The 27269-nt window shown below is 39.0% G+C and overlaps 1 protein-coding gene across 1 annotated transcript; it reads right to left on the bottom strand.

Annotated features, from left to right (window-relative positions):
• Positions 1–226: 226 nt before the first annotated feature.
• Positions 227–24722, bottom strand: LOC131326009 (uncharacterized). The gene is made up of 27 exons (XM_058358551.1): positions 24375–24722; positions 22842–23001; positions 22125–22217; positions 21930–22044; positions 21670–21838; positions 21131–21305; positions 17322–17435; positions 16642–17205; positions 15830–16453; positions 14698–14766; positions 13003–13119; positions 12669–12911; positions 11618–11665; positions 11397–11531; positions 8997–9161; positions 8833–8895; positions 8629–8736; positions 8464–8547; positions 8340–8387; positions 7866–7940; positions 7114–7209; positions 6865–6945; positions 6716–6787; positions 4005–4049; positions 3833–3916; positions 864–967; positions 227–770 (listed from the first exon to the last, which is right to left on the bottom strand). The coding sequence occupies exons 1-27, from the start codon at positions 24587–24589 to the stop codon at positions 626–628; spliced, it is 4011 nt and encodes a 1336-aa protein (XP_058214534.1). The 5' UTR covers positions 24590–24722; the 3' UTR covers positions 227–625.
• Positions 24723–27269: the final 2547 nt, after the last annotated feature.

Below are 27269 nucleotides of genomic sequence, written 5' to 3'. Positions count from 1 at the left end.
AGGTGGTGCTGCAGAGAGAAGAACAAGGCTGCTCACTGGTTGGCCTTCGACTGCCTTCAAAGGATGATCTCGTCTCAACTGGGGAATTTTCATTAGGATTTGCAGCTATCGTAGACTCTGAAAGGATTAAGAGTTTCGTAATTGTCTATTGTTTTCTTCATCCATGTCAGAAAAACAAATGTATGAATTCAAGCTGCAAGCTTACGGCTGAATGGTTCCAAAAAGATTAAGGAAACCAAAAATAACAAGGAAACAAAAGTAGAAGACTAAAATAATTCCAGCTACCTCATTGCACAAGGCACATTTCCGAAAGTAATTTCTTTACAACACTACGAGAACTCTACTACTATAACATAAATGTACAAGACACTTGCACCTTTACAGTACTTAGACAAATTTGCAACAGTCAGACGTTAAATTACTTGTCGCACTTGAAGAACTCTGGCAAAACTTCCTAGATTGGAAACATGCCGTAATAGCAGCAATGTCAAGGTACGAGGCATAACCCCCGAGTCAAGAAGCCTGAAAATGACTTACATTACATGTATGCTTGCGTTCCACTGAATTCACGTATTTTGTTTTCTCATCATCCCTGCCGAGAATGCAGATGCACATTTAACTCAAGCTAGTTCCCACTTGATGACTCCTTGGACTTTTCAGTCACTGCCTCCATATCTGAATCACCTACGTCTCCAGTATGAGCTGGAGTTGTTTGTGCCTGACTTGAATTTTGAGGTTCTGATACAATTCCAAGAACCGCCAACACAGACCTACCAAAAAGTCACAGTCAATCCAGGTCCACATCAGGATAAGCAACAAGGAATGTTATTCCATTTTTTGCATGAGAAAAAGTTCAAGTGAACCTCGGGAGTGGAGATCGTATATTTGGCTGGCTAGCATAAGCAATCAATGGGGCTCTAAGTGCTGCCATTTTATTGAGAGCATTTTCAAGCTGTGTCGGAGGTAGCTGCAAAAAAAAAAAAAAAGGACCATCAAAATAACATCATGACATCACATCAATGATCACAAGATTGAACTGAATGTGTGACTAAGACATACAGAGCCTAAGAAGCACGGACCCTTCTATGAAGGCGGAACTAAGTCTGCCGAGAAAGAGAGGAACTAAGCTATCAACAGCCTAAGTATCACAGACACTTATATAAAGGTGGCATGCAACTGAGGACATCAGACGCAAGTTGAACACTTGTCTAAACGTGCCCCATTAGTTTCTTTTATTTTCTACAACCGGACACGCATCAGAGTCATCAGACACTTGGGAGACAATGCGCGTCCATCACACAGACACTCATAAAACTAACCACATAGAAACACATGGGAGTTTCAATTGATAATAAAGCCTACCCTCCTAACTACCTGACCTGTCTGGGCTCCTCTGGTAGCTGAGCGGGTATGAGTCTCAATTACTAGGGGTTTGCAAGGATCTGAATCACCCGACCGATCCGAGCAAAAAAAGTGACCAATGAGGGTCGGCTGCGGGTCCCACTCACAAACAATCTCAGATTGTCGGTCGGTTAACAGGTGGAACATTTAAATATCCGGAGAACCCGAACCGACGTATTTTGATTGGTTGACTCCATTTTCATCATCTCCCACACGAAGCATTGAAGCTGAAACAATGGGAACCTGAACCAACCTATTTTGATCAGTTGACTCCATTTTCATCATCTCCCACATGAAGCATTGAAGCTGATACAATAGGAACCTTTCCCCTCCCATCCATCCTAAGCCTCTTTTCTCTCCATCAGATCTGATATGCCCTATGGTTTCATACCAGTTCTTCAATTCTTGGAACTAACCACAACATTGGTATAGACATGTATATACATCTGTACATATGCTCCATTTTCACTCTGTATTCCCACTTCTTTCTACTGTTTTTGATTTCTTGTGAGCAATGTGCATGAATCAACCCGTCGACACCGACCATACCCGACTGCTGAACCAAGACACACTAAGGGACGGTTTCGAAGATCTGATCGGTTGAGTGGGTGTCTTGTTTTCTGTAACCCGATGTAGTTCGGTCGGGTGGCTGGTCCAGGCCAAACCCGACCCATCACTTTCTAAAAAAAGAGATGGTAATCCCACAGTAGAGTCTTAAAGAGAATAGCGGTCCCAAAGTTGAAGATGGTGGTAGTTATGCTGCCCATCAATATGGAGGGTACCGACAATGAAGTATGAGATCAGATCAAATTCTGACCTCCGATTGCCTAACCAGGCCTCCCTGACCACATGGGTTTCAAATCAAAATAATCAAATTCTGTGTTCATGCGATGTTCGGGTATTCTGAGAGAATGTCTGAGCTGATTATTTTCACGCTCTGGATTGACAGCTGTACATATATGATAAGAGGAAGGGAGTGATGGTATTGCTGCTCCAAAAGAAGGGCTGTACAGGAATCTGCTCTGGTTAAATTCAACACCAGAAGACAGAGGGGGTGCAGAAAAAGATTATTTTGAGAGTGAATGCGGTGCCTTGTGGCCGCCTCCACTATAAAGCCTGCCGCCCACTATCCATCATTACAAATGACAGGATGCAAATGAATCCATGTAGCCATCATGGTTTATCCATGCATGGGGGCGGAGGTAGCTTGGGGGTGGGTGTGGCACAGGCCACCCCAGTTTCAAAACAAGTGTTATTTTACTCTAATAGTCTAATGGATTAGGCACCTACCAGTACCCAAACAACTTGATTGTTCAAACCACTGATGGAAAGATAGTGATTTAAAAAATGAATCGTTTGGATCATACAAAAATATCTCAATGACTTCCATTTAAAGACCACAGGATAATTGAATCAAACCTTTATTTTGGTTTTAACAAAACACAAAGTCCAGGACAAAGCCTAACTTTACACTTAACCTTTTTCTTCATATTGTCACTAAAAATGCACAACAATAGCAGTGGACTCCGGTTAAACAACGTCACCTCCAAACCTAATTCCTGGCTCCACCACTGTGGACCATGCATATAATTTGTCTAAACAAGTGGACTTGCATAGTGCATGCTCCTGGTTTTCAATTGTAGTAACGTTAATGGTGAGTTGTCAACTATAGGTCAAAATAGGTTTTGTGTATATGCATGGATGTTGCCAGCTGGCTGTGGTATTGCATGTTGATGGATTCTTGATAGCACGGAGGGCTGTAGCTCCCATGGATTTCGAGGTTTCGTGTACGCTTAAAACACCATTGGGATATGAAATTGTAATGGTAAAAGTTGCCTGCCACGGTAGTAATTGCCAACTACAGCAAGTGTGGCAGGATGAAGGGAGAATGTTTGATGAAGATTGAAAGTTAACTTGTTTCAGCAGATTGAATTGTAAAAGAGTTCTCTCACTGAGTGAACTCTGGTGGACCAAGTGGTGACAATAGAGAAGATTAAATAGCCTCAATGAAAACAAGAGAGATACCTCTCCTCGCTCAAGGTAGAATTATATCCTCATGTCTTTTACATTGTTTGCTCTTTCAACGCAATGCTTAATCACTAGAAAAAGGTAGACTTATATCCCTACTTCCAGGAGGCTGAACTAGTAACTGAAGACCAAACATAAAGGAGGTTTCAGTCATTTCCAGACCCCCAATGAGGGAAGTGTATGACGCAAAAATATCAGGGAGATAGGTGTATATCACCCAGTATTTTTCTAAGCATGTTACTGAAGATTTAAGGCTAGCAAAAAGACAGAAAAGTACAACCTAACAAGAGGGTGAGTCATAACAAAGTACATAGAATAGTAAAAAGAGAAACAGTTAAAGAAGCTCGAGATAACATGAATTAGACTTCTAAAGAAATGGTTTGCTGAAACAAGCATAACACACCTGAAGCAACACACTAAAAGACTGAGGCTTGGTTAAATGGGCACACTTCAAGAATCCTACCCACAACTTCGGGTATTTCCAAATCTGCAGCAGCATATTCAATCTGTTGTTTAATAAGCCTGGCCTTTGGAGAGCAACACACAGTTAATAACAATGTTTTATGTACAGTCACCTGCTTGCTTACAAGACGTGAGAGGATTTCCATGATAAATTCCACCTGCAACATAGCACCAATACAGCTCTTAAAACAATTGATACATTGCAAAATAGATGATACTAGTGCAGAAAAAAGGTGTCATTGCACATCCTTTTATAAAATAGCCACGAAACATTAGATAAACAATCGTGAAGCTTAGGGGGGAAAAGGGGGCTTCAAAAGACCCTAGAAGAGTACTCAAGTTTTCAGGCCAAGATTTTTGTTCCTAGTAGTTTCCAAGCTTTGCTCGGTCATGCAACTTAAGCTCAACAAAGGAGGTTGAAATTGACAATGTAGGCAACCTCGGAAATTCAGTTATGGGCACACTTAGTGTTTGAATAGATAGAAGAGTCAAATTTGACATCAAATCATTTTTCCTTTGGGGGATATTGCAACGCCGACAAGCAATTTGGGAAGACTCGTGGGCTGAAAGCAAAGTTCAGAAGTTTAAACTCAGAGGTGAGTTTAAACATCTAAGTTTAGTCAACACCAAGACTTGCCCAAATTTGGACAATATTCCATAGACCATAGCAGGTTTTTCATTAGGCCTTCAAGAATGGCTAAGATAAAACATAAAAGTAGAACAGTTACAGAGGTTTAAACAAACACACCATGGGTTCAAATTCCATAATCAACTAATAAGTCAAGAGACTAATCCACACTTCAGGTTCCAGCTAAATGCATCACAATAGTACATAACCAAACCAAACCGAACCTTATGTCCCAATCAATTGGGGTCGGCTACATGAATCTTTTTTCTCCATTGAGCTGTCAAGGGCCATTTGTTCACTCAAACCCATTAGACTCATATCTTTGCAAACAACATGATTTTTAAAAACTTAGATGATTTTACCCACAAAGATGATTTCTAAAAACTTAGACCAAGTGAAATTGAGAGTGTGAACATTAAACAAAAAAAAATAAAAATGCCGGTAACGGTGCCTGGGAGGTCTAAATTGGGTATACAATTAACCTTCTAACCGTTGTGGTTGTCCACATATTCGAAACCACAACCTAGAGGTTAGTAGGCTCAAGTTTTGACCACCGACCCAATGAAGAAGATGATCCAAAAAATTTTGATCCTAAGATAGATATAGGCCAAACTTCACTTACACCCATAGTGGTTTGCTCAATGTGCGGGCATTTGCACATAACTCCCTGTGCTTTGTGGGCTTACGTGCACGGTTAGATTTTCCATCCAAACTAACATAGAGCAAGTGTCAAGCGCCTATGTGGAGAGTAAACTACTCCCTCCGTCCCGATTTGTTTGTCCATTTTTTGACTTTTAAGTGTCCCAAAATGTTTGTCCATTTGACTTCTAATTGGATTGATTTTCCCTTTTTGCCCTTTCTTTGGTGGAACCCTTTCTTTAGTGGAATAAAGTAACTTTTTTGAAAAAGTTGAGGGTAAATGTAGAAAGTTGAATCTTTTTAGGTGTAATCACTATGTTCCCTAAAAAAAAAAGTTGGATTTTCGAGGTTGGACAAACAAATTGAGACGGAGGGAGTATTTTGTAGGTAACAAATAGCCTCTTATAATCTTGGAATTTACAAGTGATGTCACTTTCCTCTTCTCACTCATTTCCCTCTCTAGTCCATAACCTCCTCTGTTATTCTGTCATTTCACTACTCTCTCACAGTGCTTGAATGAACTCAGCAGTGTCAAATGAGGTTAAATGCTCGGTTTTCCAGAGGCCAGTGGCGCTTGTTTCCAATGAGTTTATTTCCTTGTCCCATTTTTAAGCCAGCCGAAACACCTAGACAAACATCAAGAAAACCATTATTTGGTTCCCAGAACAGAAACCCTATTGAATCGGTCTATAGCATTTCTAAACAGTTGGTTGTGGGGGGGCAAAAACAAATTAATAGATAAGACCCTAATATTCATAAATATATACATATACGTGCATGTGTGTGTACATATCTCAATTTTCCTGTGGAATTTAACAGGCAATTCAAGGGGAATTGAGGAGATTCCCAGACCTCAAGCCTCCCACATTATCCCGTAATTGGATCTCCGATTAAGTTTTTCAATAGAGGTTCAACTTCAATTGGCCTTCTGGGTTGGAGTTTGATTTCATGCTTGATTTGCTTGGGGGTTCAATTGATGTTCACCGTAATTGTTTGACTTCCAACTGGTTTCCCAATTGGGGTTCGCCTAAATTGTTTGAACAAATTTTTTGCTCATAAATTTTGGATTTTGAGTTCGTAACTAAGTTTAGTGCAGTACGTGGGTTTCCATCGCCGTCAGTGAATATCATCGTCATCCATCCTTGTCCCGCCATTTATGAAGACATTACAGCTATGCATCTATATAGACATAGATCTACCAACATATCAGTTAACATATGCACATGGGTTTGTATTGAAATGGTGCCATTTTTTATAGTCCCGTGAAGAATGTAAGTTCTGGTGTAGTGGTATGTATAGGTTCAAGTTTGTGTTTAGTTCAGATGTGAGGAAGAAGAAGAGGAAATTGAATCATTTTACAAGCACTATTAACAGACGTTAGTGGTGCAGATAAGTCCACAAAACACAGGGTAAAATCATCCTCTTTTTGTTGAGAAAAGTTTGATACTAGACCAAACCTGTTTTGTGGCTGGATGAGTCAATAATTGCTTGTCTATCCATGCAATTCCAAAATGGTTATATGATATTAAGATGTCAATCACCTATTTGTTTTCTTACCAGGGCTGGAAAAGCACCAATAGCCTGTAAGACTGTACGCATGAACAATAAGGGTAGAGGAATCTGCTCAACCTGAATGAATATTTTTGCCTATTAGTGAAATAAGGTAGTCATTATGAAAGATGGTCGTTGCTTGCAGGAGTACCTACCAATTGATTCAAGACCTTAGCAAGAACTTGCTGGGTGAATATCTGCCGTTGCTCAAAACAAGCATTGCATGCATCCGTGACCTGCTTAAATAATTAGACTGTTTAGTTGCATAGGTTGGTGCAATGTGAAAGAACAAGGGAAATGAGAGAGGAAGGGATATATATATATATATATATATAGAGAGAGAGAGAGAGAGCGGGGGGGGGGGGGGGGGGGGGGGGGGTGAGGGAGCAAGAGAGAGCATATGCCTTCTTCAAGAGTATTCCATCTCTGTCAGGATCAATCCCATGAATAGCAATTAACACTTCAGCAGGAGAGAGAACTTGCCCAGAATGAGATGAACCCTGAGTAAGATTGTTTAGACCAACGTTATGAGATCCTTTCAAGGTCAGACATGAAATGCAAACTATTCGTGAATATAAGATGGAGATGCTTTTTAGTGCCCTCACCCCACTCCACCCAGTATTTCTGGATGAATATGTCCCACAGACAGATGCAAACGGCAACAATGAATAGAGCGAAAAAAAAAGGATGATGGCAAAATACCAATGCAACCATTTTGATGCAAATGTGTGGCGCACAGCCAACAAAAGTTTGCCAGTTGCTAATAGCAGTAAGTGAAACATTGAAGTACCTTACAACTTTAAGATTCAAAATAGGAAGATAAAAGTATTGACTTTCGGACGAGTGAAACAAAATATCGAAATAAAAAAAGTAGGCCGATATTTCATTTCCTAGAAAGGCTTGATTGGTAAGAATCAGATGCAAATCGAAGCTATTCAGATTTCAGAATCTTTTCAACCGTCTCTATTTGAGTTTCAGGAAAATATATACATCAAAATCAGAGGGTCATAAGATGAGTTTTCAATCAGAAAATTTCACAGTTGTAAACAAAATCCTGCAATTTTAACAAACTTATCAAAACATAGTATCATAATGGAGTGCTGTTTGACAATAATAAATGCCCCCAGAACTTTAGTCTTTAGTTGAAAGAAGATACCTGCAGAATACGACCAAGTGCAGCTTGGAACTTATCCAAAGGAAGGTTGACAAGATGTCGAAAAACCCGCAAAACCTGAAAAATGAAAATGAAAAAATAAAGATAGCAAAAAAATTTACTCTATTAGGTAAAAACTAATAAAAAAAACTGTTTCATTAAATAGGATTGGACAGGAAAAAAATAAAGAGAAGCATAAAACTAACAAGTATAAATGCACCATACGATGAAATTGAAGCATAAAACTAATTCCATATGTATATTTTCAAGATATATGCAAGTGTATATGTTTATATAGAAGCACACTTTCATAATTATGGTAATATATACAAAAGTATAACAAAATTTCTTCAGTTTCAAGTGGGGGCACGTGGCCCCAAGTTGCCCCATTCAAATCCGTCCCTGCACACGATCTTGGAACAAAGAGACAAGGAAATCATAGAATGACATGACAAACAGGGAAGATGATTATAAAACCTCATCTTTCGGCAAATATGACAGTACTGGAACTAGAATCTCCACATCCTACAATGAAAGAAAATAACAAAAAAGTTAGAAACGATTGACCTGTATTAAACATCAGGATCTATAGTACTACTACCTTCACTTTTGTATCGTATAACTTCCTGATGGTCAACATTAATTCTGAAGAAGGAATGGTCCCATCAGTCAGCGTATTCAGAACCTGTTGAAAAATCAAATAATAGGTGGTATCATTTCTTTCGCCTTTTGCAAGCACCTAACAACATATAAGCTGCAAAACTACCAGCATCAAGAGGTGCTCGCTTCCCGTAGGAGGATCTGAAATAGTTTCAAGGAGTTCTGATGATGAGCCAATGGTGCGAACCAGAATTGGGATTTGGCCATGAATTGCCTGCATGATGCAGCTCGTTACAAGAGCAACCCAATAGTGGGAATGGTGATAAATTGATAATCGACCACTACAAGACTACACAGCATTCAACCATACCTGCTTTACTGTATCTGATGTGCTTTTATAGACACAGAATATCTCACGAAAAAGGGAGTGCTTCTGTAACCAGTATCCACCAGTTACAAAGAGAAGAACAAGAGCACAATAATCAACTGGTGATGATTACCAACAGCAAGATTTGACACAAAATTAAACGTTACCTTTGTACACAGGGCAAAATAGAGTGACATGCAACGCTGGGCGTCACTTAATGAAGAGGATGACATTTTCTGAGATATGCAAGACTCAGAAGTATCAGAGGAGATATTTTTGGTGACCGACTCCAGTGATAGCTGTTCTGCTGAGGGTTTTTCCAAGTTGGAATCCTGAATTAATATAGACAACAAGTCCACAATCAAGTTTCCTACAATATAGAAGTACAAAACCAAAGAGGTCTCAAGTTGAACATCATTCAGGAGATAAATAATCCAAACAATTTAAAACTAAAAATCATCAGGATTCAGCATCTCACATTTCATTTGAAGACCACGTAGGGGAATGAGGTGGCATGGTGATTTACAGTCGCATTTCCATGTCTATGAAGTTGGAAAAACCCAAAAAGAACTAAACCTTCACCCAAATTGGGATAAGGTAAATTTCGAAACAAGAAAATGCAAAACGAAACACAAACTGTCACCCATCTCGAAATATGGGTAATGGTTTGTTAAGATAAAAATCAACTGTCACCCACCTTAAATAAGGGTGACGGCATACATGGTAAAAGTTTTTAGCATAACTTTGTCACCCATATTTGAAAGGAGGTTAATTTACTATACCGTTGGAAGATTACTGAAGCATGTGATCCTACTGAAACACCCTTAAACAAAAGCATCACCTAGAATGGACATAAGAATAGTTGAGAGCAAAGCCTACTATTGTCAACCACATAGGAGATAAGGATGATGGTGCAAGTAAAAGATAAACCCATTGTCAATTTGTCACCCATCATAAGAAATGAGAGTGACGCTCCAAAAAAAAATTAGAGAACCTCCACCCCGAAAAAGAAGAAAAACTGACCCGTCACCCATATTGAAAATAATGACGATGAAGAAGAGTCAACAATAAAAGTGAAGTGTCACCCATATTCAAAGGTGGTGGAATATTAAGATGAAAACCTCTAAGAAACCCTATGTCACCCACATTAGAAATAAAGGTGATGGAGTGAAAACAAAAAAATCTCCACAATAACTCCCTGTCACACATGTTTGAAAGAAAAATGATACGAATATACAATCAAAAATTCAACAAAATTAAACCACCACCCAGAAAAAATAAGAGGGGTCGTTTGTTAAGGTAAAAAACTATAATATAAAAAAATTGTGACCCAAATTGGGCGAAGTAGAAAAAAGAAAAAAACAAACTTCCACCATCTGCGAAATTAGTGTGGACTGCTAACGGATTTTTTTTTTTCTTTTGCTTTTCGTTTTTTGGGTTGGGGAGGAACACTATAGCAAACGTAGGAAAAAAGGGTAATGACACTGAGAAAAGAATTAAGTGTTGAGAAAGGTGGGGTGTGGGGGAAGAACTGTCACTCATCTTCCAAACAAAGCTGATGGAGTGTTAAGATGAAAACCGCCAATGAAACGTTGTGCCATCCATAATTCAAATATTGGTGACACTCTATAAAGGTGAAAGACTCCCAAAGAGGGTGATGATATCTAGAAACCCCACAAATTGAAGCCTCACCCAAATGAAATTAAGGGTAATAAATTAATAATGTGTAAAGGTAAAAAAATCCAAAACTACAATCCTATCACCCACAATTAGGGTGACGTTGCAAAAGAAACGCAAAAAAATGTAGAGTTCCCATATTCAAAATGAGGGCGATGGAGTATTAAGCAGAAAAAAACTATTTGTCACCGACATTGAAAATTCGGAGATGGAGTAAAAAGTTAGCAATTGCTGAAGTACCACTATGTCACCTATATTTCCAATAAACGTGATGCTGTGTGGACTCACAAAGGGGTAAAGCTAGCTAAAACTTGCTAAAACAATATTGGCATTGCCGATCAAAAAAAAAAAAAAACAATATTGACATTCACACCTACAAGCCCAAAATATTACGGGAAACACTTTAAGTAGTGAATTATGTACTACGTCAAGCATTAGCATTTGAGTACAAGGTTTAAGTTTCTCTGTCCAAACATTTACCCTTTATTCTAGCTTTAATAATGGTTCAAAGGGTTGGATGCTGTGTGTTGTTCTAAAATGAATGGTATATAATGAGATAGAAAGCGAATGTCTTCTCGGAATAAAACAGCATATTACTCTGTGACATATAATTGTCCGAACGAATAGATAGTCGTACAACTGTATAAGCAAGAAAACAAAAGAAGACTAACTGTTTTGTCATTTACGCAAGTTATCGAATGCATCATGAAATTCAGAATACTAATATCATTGCATAATGCAATTAACTGACACAGTAATACATTTCTGGACATTTTAATACTTACTAGTGTTACAGTAAAAGAGCCCTGGTTGTTGTAAACAGTAAAAGATTATTTTTATTGCATCAATTGAGAATTATTAACATTAAAGAGTTAGCATAATTAGGTTACCTTTTGTAATTCAGATCCATTGCCATCAACCCTGTCGATAGTATGATCACCATGGCTTATGGCGTACAGCATTTCCTTCCCAAAATCTTCAATCTGTTGGGCAATTGATGATAGAGGATAAAGCTTATTTGCCACCTGTAGAAAGACAAACAAAAAACTAGATTAATTAAATGAGAGGAGGTTAACTTCACTTACTCATAAGAAAGTTGTACGGAGGGTACCAGGCGTATAGCCTTCATGCGCACTTCCTCCAACTGATGAACAGCACTCTTTTCAGGGGTCAAAGAAAGAGAGAAGTTAGAAAATGGAATGTGAAGGAAAAAAAAAAGTTTCCACTTAAATAGCAACTGGAAATGTAACAAAAATTCAAATGTGTCCGATTAGGATAAGAAAGGTAAAAATAGTTTAGACACTCAAGAAATCTAGAAACGGGGAACTTTGCAATTTCATCCCTTAGGAAATAATGCACCAATAAGTAACAAGTTCAGGGCTTAGTTGCACAAAGCGGGGGCGGGGGTGGGAGCGGGGTCAGGGGCAGAGGTGGGTGGAGCGGAGGATCATAGAAGCTCCTCGTTTGGGAGCGCCAGAGGAAGCGCTTAGGAATAATATATACATACAGATAAACATGTAATAGAAGAAACGTTGTAATTTGTAATTCCTATCATTGCAATAGTTGTCTTAGGGGATATAGATAAATTTCATGTTTATCGTACTTGAGCAGATTTGGGTAAATATTTATCTGGTAACTTATAATAACTTCAAGTTTTCTCTTACTTGGTATCTTTTACTTGTGTTTCTTTTGGGATTTATATGACTAAGAGGTTCTATCTCTGTTGGGAGCGAGGTTACTAGGAGAATCTGACTTGGAAGCACGGGAGCAAGGTTCTGAGGTGGATTTGCCACCTTGATAGGAGGTTCCGGCAACAAAGGTTCAGGGACCCTTCAGTGTATACCATAGTATTATAAGCCCACTACAGCAAGCCCACTACAGCCTACTCAATTCCATTAGCTTCAGTTATCCAAGGATGAATCATTTGTCAAAATGTTCTTTTCCCCTTCTAAGGATCATTTCAGTTCTTATCAAACAAAAATAAATCAAGAAAAAGCCACAAAAATAAGTGAAAATGTAGAGTTCATCTATGGAAGATTGTCACAATTGTAAGAAGGAAATGGCTGATGAAGGCGGCCTATAAAACCTTCACAATGTCAGAAAACGCATATCATAAATAAATAAAGACAACAGAATCAAATCCAGAAAATCGAGAAATCAACCTGTAAAGCAACTTTTAAACAGACATCCCGAATAGGAGGCCGCAGCAAAATCAGGCTCCATATAGCACTGAGGCCTTGGGTAACTCGATCTCCAGTTTGTAACTCCCCATCTTTATTGCTGCTTCCAGGACAACACAGGCATTCTAACAGTTTGAAAATAGACTTTGGTAGATAAGGAGCTTCACCTAGTAATCTACTCAAAGATTTGTCAGAAGCTGGAAAAGAATCACGAAGTGTTTCTGCCTGCATTGAAATGAAAGAGGAAAAAACAATAAATCATGCTCCTTGCAGCAGTATATGATAAAAATAAAATTAAAATAAAGAGGATCCATACCACAGTCAGAAGGAACATTTCATATGCAGATGTAGCAGTTGTTGAGGAAAACAAGTCTCTGTCCTCTTCTGCTTCTCCAAACAGCCTGTAGAGGACGCGCAATGTCAACTCGTGTCCCTGGAGACATCCCATTATTGATCTCAGTTTATATGCAACTCAATGATTACATATGAATAAGCAATGCCAAAAGTTCATTTTCATGAAAAAAACAAAAAGAATTTTTCTATGGATAGAACTAAGTTGAGCAGAATGCAAGCAAATCAAAATAGAACAAAAACTGCATATACAAAGCCTAATATCTGTACAATCAAGATAAGAAGGGGAAGAACCTCTCAAAGAAACACAAGAGAAGAATTATTTCAACAAATTAAGTATCTCTAATTCAACAAATTAAGTAACTCCAGGTTTTATCAAAAATACTCCATCACAAAAGCTCACTTTTCACATTTGCGCATTAATACATTATAAGATCTGTGAAGATAATTATTTTTGGTAAGTACCAATACATGCATATGTAGATGATATCGCAATAGCAATTCACGATAAACTTAGCTCATTCTCAAAACTAAAACATGGAACTCGACGAAGCCTTAACTCCTACCACTTGGAAGTTAAAGGATGGTCTTGGTCCTGGATCATCCCAAGGGACAAAAATTAACTACACCACTATACACCTATGAGAATAGGCGTAGTACAGTCAAATTCTCAAACCAAGAGAAAATTAGGCATGCTATAATAACCAAGCAACTCTCAAAAACCAATAATAACTGATGTGCATCCTAAGCATGCTGTCAAGTGCTAAAATTGGTCGAAGTATGATCCTGAAGAACCAGCTGAATAACTCTTTAGACCCCATACAAGTGCATACACAAGACAAAGAAACCAGTATAATGCATGGGCAGGAAGGGAAGGACAAATTTGGCAAGAAGGTATGGTTGGACTTGGAACTAATGTATGAGATAAGAAAAAATAGACAACTATATGAATGATACATCTGATAAGCTGGGAAAAAAGTGATCAAAAGATTAAGCAACTGTCAAATACTACACTATCATCTCTCTAGATGGTGTTTCAATGGTGAGCAGGCAATTCTAAGGCTCTGACACCCTAGGAAAGAGCCAGAATGCATCTTGGCATATCTAATCTTGTTAAACCAGTGCACTTGAAATTCAGAATCAAGACATCGCGTCCCGCAACCCACCCCCCAGCCCAACCCACCCACACACAAAAACCCCAATCAAACCTCAGAGTAAATCAACACTCGATTCTTAACCAAGTGGAGCAACCACCAAGCACAACTCCTAGAAGAGCTCAGATATGTCAAGAAAGTTGAGAGGAATTTTTGGTCTTGACACTTGTTGCTTGATGAGAAACATTACCCTGTTAGTCCTTCCCTATTAACCTCTATCAATTCAACCTCAGAAGTTCCACATCGAAAACTAATTGTGAATCAAGTCTTACCCCGAAAACCTAAACAAAGGAAAGTCCAGATGTAGAACTAGCAAACAAGCACAACAAAAAGGAATACAAAACTTGAAATAATTCTCTTTATTTTATCTACCCTTTACTTCAAAATTTTAGTTATGGGGAAATACAGTACAGAAAGTCTGAAAACAAAATTAGTAGAGGCAATATTCACCAATCAACAAAACAGAACGGTTTAGCTCATAAAATAAACTCAGAATATTCACTTACCTCATGATTCGTGTAATCCAAAAATATGTGCTTTTGTAGTATTTTCCAGGGGTCTACCTCAATGGGGAACTGCAATTAGGACAAATGTAAGAGAAGAAATAAAATATTGTAACCAAACAACACACTGAGATAAATAAGCTCCATGCACTGGATAAAGAAATCTATCAGCTGATTTTTGCAGTTTACAACAACTGTCTTAAATCTTAATAACTAGAAGAGATGACAGTACATGAAAAATAAAGATTAATTTGGCAATTGTCTACAGGTGACTCGAGAGAACAGGGAATAGAGAGGCACAGTTGCAAGGGAACAGAAGTTTTCACCAGATAAGAAGTCAATGGCGTGCCTTGGCATCTCTATTTTCAACTACAGAGATTTTTTCACTTATATGCCATGGTTATTGAAAATTATTTCTTCTTATAGCATCCATGAGGTCACAAAGTCCACGTAGTCGTCAATGAGATTTACATTGCAGCATAATAATAGTTAAACAATTTTTTTCCAGAACTCATTTGTTCCTGCAGCAAATAGTAACCAAGGAAAAACTATGCTGCATCATCGTTATCATACGGCAACTGCAAAAGGGTATAATCGCTCACCGCGAAACAAAAGTAATGAAAACATTCCAGAAGCTAAGCATGACACACCAACAATAATTGATATAATTGGCTATATCTACATGGATTTCAAACAGTACAGCTCTTCAAAAATCAAATTGTCCGAAACTAGCTTATGCCCTCGACCCATTAGACATTCCAAGACTACATAAACACAAACATCTCCCTGATCAGGATATTCATTACACTATGATTGTGATCTCCATAATAGGCATCCAAGTTATTTAAGAGGTTCTAAACATCTACCTGGTAAGAAACATGCACAAGATATATTATGCCAAATAGAAACAAATGCTGCTCCAATATGCTATAACTACCTGGCAAACTAGGTCATTCACAAGAATATGATACCAAGAAAAAAATAAGAATGCTGATGAAAAGAAAACAAAAGATAGAAACAAGAGAATTAAGCAATTATTATTAACAAACCCAGTGAACATGAAATTGCAACATCAAGCTCATTAAGATGAGAGCTACAAGAAGATGATTATAATTTACCAAGTGGAGGTTGTTACCTCAATTCCTAAACAGCCAAGTAAAGCAAAGCGGACACATGAACCACCTGCAGTAGCTATTTGCTTATAAGCCTCCACTATGCGTGAAAATGCCAACTTTTGCAATTGATCCTTCTCTTCTTCAGAAAGGTCAAGAACAGGTGCTGACATCTTGGGCAGGACAAGCTGAGCAGAGAGTCCTAAAGAAGTTGCTGTTGAGGAATTAATGCTGCTTGCGTCTGTGACGACTGCTTTGGGACTAAGTTCCTCTGACCTATCAGTTGATATCGATGGCATTAATTCCAAAGACAACCTACCCACACTAGTCACTTGCTCTTGACTGGCATCTTCTAAATCAGTGGGTGCTAATGATGAAACAGTTGGTGTTTCAGCCAATCCGTCACTATGAGAAGCAGAATCCAGACCAGGTATCTCACCCTCTAGATTCCCGTAGTCAAGGACTTCCGATGGCATAAAACTCTTATTAGCCACAGCAACCACAGGCCGAATAACAGATGGGATTTCAGCAGAAGAAGAAACAGGTAGAGGTACTGGTGCTTCTTCATTTTCATAATTCACCCCAGCACATAACAAATCATTATCAGCTGCTGCAACCACAGGCGGGTCCTCATCCCCCCGAGAACTCTACAAGTTCAAGTATTAAGTCACTCAAATTGAACAAAATCATAACCCAGGCCAAGAAGTCATCAAAATAAAAAAAATGCACCAAAAAGCTGGAATGTACAAAACTTGTCAGTCTGGGCCCTGGGCTGACGAGAAACCTAACCCACAAAAAATTATCGATTTAGAGTATAAAGAAGAGATCATTATACCTCCATATCAATCCATGAAGAATGTTTGCCATCTAACAAAGAATCCATCTGCATAGGAGCAGCGGAACTAGAAAGCAATTCTGTCAAAATTGATGAAAGATTTTTGAATTCGGTATCACAGCTAACACTATTTGGATGAGAGCTCGTATTCACCAATGGTTCTTCGTGCCCTTCAGATTTAGGGAGATGGGGAGGAAGGTGGCGCATATTAGCCATAACTACTTCTGCTAGCAAGTCTGCAGAGATACTAGAAATAAGAATCTCTAAAGATTCGATAGCCTTCTCACCCTGAGCAACCAATGCACCAAACATGGCAACAAGTTGGTGCACAGGTCCATTGTCCACATCTCTCGATTTTGTGTGTCCAGTAGGAGGAATGTAAACCTGATCTCCATCTAAATCTTGCTCTGAATCTTGCTCTGATCCCTCTGAAACAATAGGTGTTGATCTGATGCGTTTTCCAGACATATCATCATCAACATCACTAACACCCTCTACTCCAGATCTTTTCCTCCCAGTATAACTATTCACAGCCTCACATCCCCTAATTGAAGACTTCTCCTCCTGCAGAAATTCAACACTTATCAAGTATCTCAGCCATCCATGCATACCCGAGTAATTGGGTTGGTAATGTTTCGAGAAGAATAGAGAAGGTAAACCCTATCAGGCTATCATTATACCAGAGCACTTGATGAATCATCCTTTCGCTCCACACTTCCATTGATCTGACCAACTTTGCAAGGAGTTTTTTCAACTTCCAATTCTCTCAGTGCACCAACTAGCCGATCCCGCCACTTAAGAAGCCAAAAACGACATTAATGAATGATCATATACCACAAATGAGTCATGGCATTTCTAACGTAGAGATCTTTATTTTCGCATGAATTAGTAGGTAAAGTCAACCATTACCAACTTTGTACGGCACCTTGACATTTACAAACGGTGTTACATCAAAAAGCTTAAGCTGTGAGGAATGGGGCCAAGTTCAACTGTTCAACAATGTACATCAAGGAGATAATCCCCACACACACAATCCCATCTTGCAAGTGGAAGACAAATCACAAAGGTGCGCACAAAGAGGTGTGCATGGTGACAAAGATGACAGCGGTGACAAGGAGGAAATATTTTCGATGACAGAAGCAGAGATATACATAACTAGAAGGAAAGATTACACTTGATTAGCCCAACAACATATATCAAGCCAAGAGAAGAAAAGCGGCAGATAATACATTTAAAGCATTCAATAAATATAATGTCTTAGCAACTTCGAACATGCAACAAAAACATTTACGAATTACACTTTGAACCTTTAAACATCAATAAAGGAACTAACACAATCTCTCATTCACTTTGTGAACAAGTGGAACAAGAAAAGGAAACATACAAGGATACAAAGAGGCATTAGTTTGGACAAGAATTCATAACACGGATTACGAAACACAAAAGCAACAAATATTCTAAAAGAACAGATCAGGTGAGCTCGACCTTGCCTCCCCTTGCGGGAGCCTAAGCACACAAAACGTACCAAGCACTGTACAAAATAAGCTTTGCTCTTATTGTGAGCACATTGTTTACCATTATAATAATGCTTTCATCCAAAAGCAACCTCAAACAGCTCCACAAAAATGGAAAAAGAAAGAGAGGAACAAAAACAAGGAGGAGGTGTAACAGCCAGCCAACCTCTGAATGTAATAAAGTTACAAAACTTACTTGCATAAAGATGGATGACATACAAGAGCTTTTTTCTTTTCTTTCCTTTGTACAAAAGTTACAATAGCTTTTCTTATTCAAGCACAATTAAACAACACAACAACAATAACAATACAGATGTAATCCCCAATCTAAAGGGTATGGGCAGGGGAGGACGGAAGGCAGACCTAACACTTGGCAATATATGCACAAAGTGACTATTCATGCACAATTAAACCTGCTCTAAAATGTAGAGAGCTTTTCTCATTCATGCTCAACTAAACTTGCTCCACAATGGTGATTCTCATCCGTCTATTACACCATCGTGATATTTTGTGTTGGGAAGTATCTAAAATATAAGTGATTCGTCAATTATATATTTACACGTTGCTAATACAAAAACGACTCTGTTCTAAATGGCGGCCGCCCAGGCCGCCTAGGCGCTTGGAGGTACCCTGCCGCCACGCCAATAGCCCTTGGCGTTTGATTTGGCGCCTAGGGAGGTTTGGCGGTGCTTGGCGGCCGCCTAGGCGGCCTTAGAGCTTGGCGGTCTTGGCGGCCTTGGCGGCGGCGGCAGCGTCTTTGGAGGCCTTTGGCGGCCTAAAAAAAATATATATAAAAGTAATACAAGGGATGTGAGCGAAGCCCTACTACTTATTGTCTTATTCAACTTATTTGCTAGTTGCTACTTCTTAATTTCATTTGGGTTTGTACTTTGAAGTTTGAACTTGCATTATGGATACATGGAATATAGTTTGATTGGATAATGGTTTGTTAAAAAAAAAAAATCCGCCGAATTGCTTGGCGCTGCCAAGGCGGCTTGGCGCTTGGAGGTGGGTCTCCGCCCTACTAGCACCAAGCGCCATTTAGAACATTGAAAAACGATGAAAAAGAAAAGAAGAGATGCACAAGGTATATAGTGAAATGAGTGCTTTAGGCTTCAGCTTAACATTTTGTCGAAGGGTGAAGACAACTCCCGTCAGTATATAAAGAATGATTAGATGGCAACAGCCAAAACGTCAAACTCTAACCCCATCTCACACCAATGAGTTCTCTAACACAAAACCACCCAAAGTTAGCTCTGAAGTACGGGCATCCAATAACAAGAGAAGCAATCATGAACCAAAGCAAGTCCAAAACTTGTATATAATTCATGCCAGGTGACACTCTCCCAAGGCCCAAACCCCACGGAAACGTTTTGAAGGACCCAAATAATGTAATGTACAAATCGAATAAGTTACCAGGCATAATTTCCTTAGCTGTGGTACCGAGCTGTTCGTTCAACTTGTTCGAATCTACCTATGATGCATTTAAGCCGGAATCAAAACACTTTTTGTTGTTGCATTATGAAAATTATCCAACCTATATATTCAATGGAGGTCAGCAAACAGAAAAGAAGATTGTTCTATAGCTATGAAAGTAATCTTGGCTAAGCTTCCAATCATGTGTGGTTCGTTGCTTGATCTACATCTTTCCTATTAAGCAAATGAAGTGAAAGGCCAAAGCATAACATAACTTAACCCCAAAAGGACGTTTAAAACGGTTTAGTCAAGAGGGGACAACAATAATTGCACTATGAGGCATACGGTTCCAGGTCAAGCAAGGTTCAAAGTCCAGCTAAAACTGAGTCAACTCAGCCAATTGTATCCATCTTGCAACCACCCAAGACAGTGTTGGTATGATACAAGCAACTAAAAATAATTGGGTCCACCCTCTCATGAAATGCCTCTGATTTACCCAAAAATTAATCGGTAGCATACAATGATATGAGGTCTCATACACAAGAGATGACTCTGATTCCATGTTGATAAACATTGGCCTCCTAGACAACCAAGGCCTCTTTCCTAACTCTCTCTTCCCTTCTACACATCAGACTCATTCCCCGCATATCCAACACTCAAAACCTGCTCCTTCACTCTCCAACATTTTGGATGTAATATGTGACTCATTCCCCGCATATCCAACACTCAAAACCTGCTCCTTCACTCTCCAACATTTTGGATGTAATATGTAATGTTCTACTTATTCAAACTTGGGCAGGGCGAGGAGAATATTTTTAAAAAACAATGACTAATCTATAGGCGCCAATTAATCCCCAATTTATCAACCTAGGCGCTAGGCTGTGCCCGGCTGCCCGACTAGTGCCTAGTGACTTTTAGAACAATGCTTATAGCCTTCTTGGAATTTTGAGGGGCCAAAAAAGATTTTTTACCTCAAGCTTTTACACATACCACATAATATAGAACCTGTATGCCACAACATGGGGTCACTAAAAAGTCAAAGCCATGCTTGAAATCCCTTCCTTTGTCAGAAAAAAGAAAGAAAGAAAGAGTGAAATAGAATGGCATTGCTCATCCATCTCCCTCCACTGGTTAGCATTTGGTGGACAGCTACAAAAAGGCATCACTAGTTGAGTTGAGTTGAATATGCACATCAACATCACCTATTTCCATACAAGTTATCCCATATGATACAAATATTACTTGAAAAGTAAGATTCATACGCACAATTAACATTAACTTATTGATGTAACCAAACTTAATAAATCAAATAATATAAACCTCACACAAGTGAAGCATGAACTGGAAACAAAAACAAGCCTTTAGGATGGGAGATATCAACAAGGGCCTCAGGATAATTGTTCAATGGGGATCTTCAGGATAAGTAAATAAATTGCATGATTACTTTGACACCCAAGCGTGTCTATCATAAAGCTAAAAAACAGGCAAGGCCGCAAAGTAAATTTTGAAGCTATAAAATTTAGAATTTACTTCCAATAAACACGAGGGAAGATCCATACAGGTGCAGCCCCCGGATGTGTACAATTCAAGCAGCAAATGAAGGCATTCTTTAAAGCATGATGTACTCCAGAAACACGAAATCCTTTATTCACAAAGCTGGAGGGATCCAAACCAAGCAAGACTGGTAGAATGCGACCATAAAAGGCAGGTCTTTTCTTTGCAATTGCTGAAAGACTAGGAAGAAACAAAAGAAAAAAAATGAGGTTTCTAGGAAATGTCATTAAGAGCTTAAAACAAACAAATGACAAGTAAAATAACCATAAGATGGAAACAAAAAACTACTGCTTTCATGCATCATGAAATACAGAACAAAAGTGGTGGGGTGGCCAAGTTTAAATGCAAAGACAAACCATGGAGGCATGGATGTAAGAAAGACAATGAAGTAAAGCTATCATATATCCAAATAACGTCAGAAAATTTATCAGAGCAAACAATAAACATACAGCCCCACTTTGGTGATGATATGGGAAAACACCACTCAAGTTAACATTATCCGATAAAAAATTGCATGTGCCTATGAAAACCGCCAAATGCATACCTATTGATGAGCACGATGATCATCGAGTTGCTAAGAGAATTCACCATTGGGAGCCTGAGCTCATCAAGCAATAACCCCAAACTTTGACTCGCTTCAATTGATAAATCTCCAACATTTAGCATAGGATGACCTCCACGAATCCACGATATATTGAACTCCACAAGCTTCTCTAAACGTGTGATCATAAGCATAGAAAGACCATTTAAGTGACTTATAATATCAGATTCAAGTGTCAGCATTTTAGGCCTTCATGTTGTTACCTTCAGAGGCTGGATGAAGTGGTGGCTCTGAAGAGCCACCAGGATCAGGTGTATAAAGACGAATAACTACTTCAACAAACTTCACGGCTGGCAACCTTATCCCATCGCTTCCCGGCTGGGTATTATTGTTGTGACAAGGAATTAGACCATGAACCAAAACTAAATCAGTTCATCACATTTAAAGTTTCTGCTTACCTGGAAAGCTATCGAGTATATTTTGTCCCTAAAACTCAACACCCATGCCCAAGATGATTCAAGTGAACCATCCAGCTCACTTGAGTACAAACCCTGAAATAATGATTAACAGGAATACGAAAATTAGGTTTTGACAAGGTAAAAAACATATCATTAAATGGGTAGTCACACTTAGGTACAAATTGGCAAGCAATAAGCGGTTGCAATATAAGGTGGTGGTGGTATACCAAATACACCATGCCAGTAACCCTTAATGAATTTTGTTACGGAGATCAAAATTACACTAAAATTCAAAAAATAACATTTGGTGGCTTCCATTGCCTATGCAGGTCAGATTGACGGGATCCCAAAACATTTGCCAGCAAGAAATTCAAACAGGAATGACTGGAGAATCCAAAAAAAAAAGCCATCAAGGGATTGAGAGATAACATGCGTGAATGCACGATGAATCAATGAACTAGATGGAACCCCGTAAACAAGAAGTTGATCAGCTGGAATAAGCCAAGACGCTTGAGGACCAGCAAGTTGAGTACAGACACTGAACGATAACATTCCAATCACATACTACATAAGTAGAATGTTGAAATGGCTAATTATAAATTCAGTAGCCCATGCAGTTTCAGAATTAAGAGAACACATTTTGAAGATATCGGGCAACAATCATGAAAAGATGGGTCACATCAAAACCCACATAAGAGATTCAGAAACGCAAAATACCTGGATTGCAACTTTTAGGAGAGTCGAACGAAATAGTTCAACTCCACAAGCGATTGCTTGTCGAGCGACAGCTGGTGTTCCATCTTTCAGTAGAGTAATCAAAACAGGTACAATTTCAGGGATGAATTCTATATGCTTCAATCCAATATCACCAACCATCCTACAAAAGTACAACTCAAAAAAAAAAAGGCATCAGGTAGAAGCCATTAACAACACAATGTATGCACATGCAAAGTATGGAAAAACAAATTGCATCCTATAAATCCTAGGGAAAAAGGATAAAGAGAAGTGAGAATGGGAAGGATCGATCTTAATCACTTTGCTACTAGTTGTAAAATGTCATCCCAGCAGCAGAAGAGTTGTGTGGACATTATTTTTTCGTACAAAAAACTAGTAGAGTATCTAGAAGAAAAGCTGCACAAGGTATGTGAAGATTGTATACCATAATCCTGAAGAGCCAACAAGATTACGGACTTCGAAATTTACTCATTACGACGTAAATAGGACAAGAGTGGATGCCAAGTTCTTCAGAATGTTCAAAGGAATAGTTGCAACAGAAAACTGCATTTGTGACGGTTCCACGACAAACTGGCTTGAACTACAGAATAAAGGTGTTGGTAAAAAATTGGGCACATCATTGTCATTGTCTTCGAGGCCGTTCTTTCTGAACTTTAGATAGATTCCCGTTAAATATTCTACATTAATCAACGAACTGAATCTACAAAAGTAAAAAATTATGACCCAAGGGCCCAAAAAGCTCACTCAAGAAGAAACAAAGTTCAAAAATCACATTTTTCACCATCATAAGTGTCTTGAGGGTCATCTTATCTGGGCTTTTCCAATTTTTTCCCCTATTTTTATATATTTTCAATTCCTCTCAAGATATTAATTCAAAAAAAAATTAGACAAAAATCTACTCAAAATATCTCTAAACATCACTAATTACTCACTCTTTTTAAGAAATATTGTTAAATTTGTAGAGACACACCTAAGTGGAATTACTAGAAACGGCTTCCTTCGCTCACGCATATCATCAACAAATTTCTTTTCTGTGCCAATGACATTTTCATATAAACTGCCACCACAATTTTTTTTACCTCACTGTTTCTACTTTCACATCCCAAATTACATTGCATAACAATCAAAATTCAAGATTATTCAAGTGTTCTAAAAGTCTGCTGACTAGTCTCTTGCCTTGGCGCTAGGTGTGGGTCCAAGTCGGGAAAAATTATTCATTGCCTGAGGAGCAAGGACATGTGGTGCCTCAACTCCTCTCTCCACCACACATTTGTGTGCGTTCCACACACTTTGTAATGATATAATCTCTCCCAAGTGGGCACCTAGTCACCGCCTAGACGCGAGGTGGCCGACTAGTCGGTGCCCAGGCGCTGGGCATCCCTTTTCCGTCTGACTAGAGCCTAGCAATTTTCAGAACATTGGATTTTTCCCTTTCCATCTTTTGCATAGCACGATTTGCCGGGGCGTCTAGTACAGTTATATGCATTAAAAAAAGGGGAGTTTGAGTGGCCATACTCGATGACGAACTTGCGAACTGGACCGAACCGATCGGTGTGGAGGTCGAGGAGGGGAGGGAGGAACTCGGAGAGGAAGGCCGGGTCGGACTGGGACAACTCGTCCTTGGCCCGGCGCAGTTGTTCGAGCTTCGAGGGTATGTCCGGCGCCAACTTGGCCGAGTCTATGAGACCCGCGAGCTTCTCCCTTGAACGCGCGGCCATGATTCCCACCATTGCGAATTCGAAAACCCTAGTTCTTCGGATTCATGGAGTTGGCCGTCGGGGAATGAGTGAAGGATTCGAACGGTATTTTGGGGGAAATTGAGAACGCAGGCGGCTTTTCTCGGACCGTGAGATTGCGTCTTAATGTTTTTTTTTTTTTTTGGTTACTACTATTTTTTCTTATTACTTCTTTCTAAGGCTGCTAGCGTTCCGGTTCGGTTCAGATTCGAGGACTGAACCGCTAGTTACGATTTTTACAAAATGAAATTCGTGTTCAGACCAAAAATCCAACGGTCCGGTTTCAATCCAATCCGTGACTATCCAATCCGTGACTCGCGGATCGATTACGATTTTATCCACAAATTTTAGCAAAAATAAAGCTCAAACATATTTTCCATACTAAAAAGGAAAAAGGTTACACTCAGAATTAAATTTAACACCGGCCACTAGAAAGTACAGAAGAGGCGAAGAAGTAAGAACAGTGCGGCAGCGACTTGAACGAGGAATGAAAATTTGGAAAACTGGGAAAGAAACGAACTAGTGAAACTAAATTAAGGTTACCCGTAACTTATATAAAAAAAAAAAAACTATTATTTACCCCATATATTTTACGAAAATGATACATGTACCGATTGGGGTGTGAGAAAACGTACCGACGGCCGCTGGCAGGCCATCTCCGGTCACCGAACGGCCGATCCGATATATACACGAAAAATGGGTACTCGGATCAATCACCCTCCACACCTCGGATGCCATTGATTTCCGCATAGGCCCCATAGAATTTTTTTTTAGAATTTTAGAATTTTTGGACAGCTCGGATCAGCCATCAGGTGGCCGAAGACGGCCCGCCGGCGGCCGTCGGTACGTTTTCTCTCCCCCGTCAATCGGTACATATAGCATTACTCTATGTTTTATGTACATCTATACTATATCCCATTATTAAGATAAAATACTAAAATTGATAAGAAAAAAGTTTTAACATTACTAACAATTAATTATATAAATACATATATATTTGTATATATATTTATTATTTATATAAAATAAATATCTCACAGTCCGATTCAGTTAATCAACGGTTTCGTAATGAAAATCAGTGACACGGTTTTCTAATTCTTCAATTCGTGTCCGGACCATTAATCCACGGACAAAATCCAAAAGGAACGGATCGGTCCAATCCTGACCGGTTTCAAGGTTCACCGGATTTTTGAGCAACCCTACTTCTTTTTAGATTTTGGTGATTTTTACATTACATCCTTCGCCTCTCTAAAATAAATAAAAAACATATACACCAATTTGAGAAAAATTCATATGAGACGACGAAAGAGATCAAAAAGCCAAATTTTTTAGAGCCCATTAAGCAATTTAGATAGACTGGCTTGTTTCTTTTCTTCCTCACAAAGAGATGGGGTATGGCTAGAGCATCTCCATTTAGGAACAGCGATCGAGCGGATTGGAGTCGGGTTTATAGTCCTCTGTTTTTTCCTCATTTTTATATCGGGGTGAAGTCAAAACTGAAAAAATCACAGATATGACGAAACCTGGAAATAATCGGGTCCAAATTTACGGTTATAATGTGCACTAACTTTGTTCTGGAGAGTCTTTATAGATTTTGGTGATTTTTACATCACATCCTTCATCTCTCTGAAATAAATAAAAAACATATAAACATATACACCAATTTGAGGAAAATTCATATAAGACAATGAAAAAGATTGAAAGGCCAAATTTTTGAGAGCCCATTAAGCAATTTAGATAGACTGGCTTGTTTCTTTTTTGCCTCACAAAGAGCTGAGGTATGGCTAGAGCATCTCCATTTAGGAACAGCGATGGAGCGGATTGGAGTCAGGTTTATAGTCCTTTGTCTTTGCCCCATTTTTGTATCAGGGTGAAGTCGAAGCTGAAAAAATCACAGATATGACAAAGCTAGAAAATAATCAGGTCCAAACTCACAGTTATAATGTGCACTAACTTTTTTCTTGAGAGGATTTTAAAAAGGAAATAAAATATATAGACCAATTTAAAGAAAATTTATTTAAGACGATAAAAAAGACCCAAAAAGTCAGTTTTTTTCCATAAGCCCATTGAGCAATTTAGGTTGACTTGTTTGTTTCTTTTTTTGTCCCACAAAGAGGTGGGGTGTGGCTAGAGCATCTCCATTTAGGGACGACGATGGAGCGGATTGAAGTTGAGTTTATATTCTACTGTCCATGACTCATATTTTTGTATCGGGGTGAAGTCGGAGCTGCAGGAAATAATCGGGTCCACATTTACAGTTATAATGTGCACTAACTTTGTGCAAAAATGATATAGGTACCGACCGGCCGCGCCGGGCCGTCTCTGGCCACCGGACGGCCGATTCGAGCCATCCAAAAACTCTAAAAAAAAACCCCATGGGGTCTGCGCGGGAATCAACGACATCCAATGTGTGCAGGGTGCTTGATCTAAATACCCTTTTTAGATCAAGCACCCTACACACATCGAATGCCGTTGATTCTCGCGTAGGGCCCATCGGTTTTTTTTAATAGAATTTTTGGACGGCTCGGATCGGCACGCGACCTATCGGTACGATTTTCCTCCCCCATCGATACTCATAGGATAACTCAACTTTGTGCTTGAGAGGATTTTAAAAAGAAAAGAAAATATTTTAGTAAAATAATAGTATTTTCCCCCTAGATATGGATGGCCATAT

Source organism: Rhododendron vialii, chromosome 5a (assembly GCF_030253575.1).
Source record: "Rhododendron vialii isolate Sample 1 chromosome 5a, ASM3025357v1".
In the NCBI taxonomy this organism is placed as follows: Eukaryota; Viridiplantae; Streptophyta; class Magnoliopsida; order Ericales; family Ericaceae; genus Rhododendron; species Rhododendron vialii.
Note: the sequence above shows the minus strand (reverse complement) of the source record. Positions and strands in the feature narration are given on the sequence as shown.

Bases quoted from the DNA above. Each gene is read 5' to 3' on its own strand.
- LOC131326009 (XM_058358551.1), bottom strand. From the start codon at position 24,589: ATGGTGGGAATCATGGCCGCGCGTTCAAGGGAGAAGCTCGCGGGTCTC. The intron at 21,306-21,669 runs GTATGCATTTGG...GTTTCTTCCTAG, and splicing joins ATCATCGTGCTCATCAATAG to TCTTTCAGCAATTGCAAAGA. The intron at 17,206-17,321 runs GTATAATGATAG...GAATTTCTGCAG, and splicing joins ATGATTCATCAAGTGCTCTG to GAGGAGAAGTCTTCAATTAG.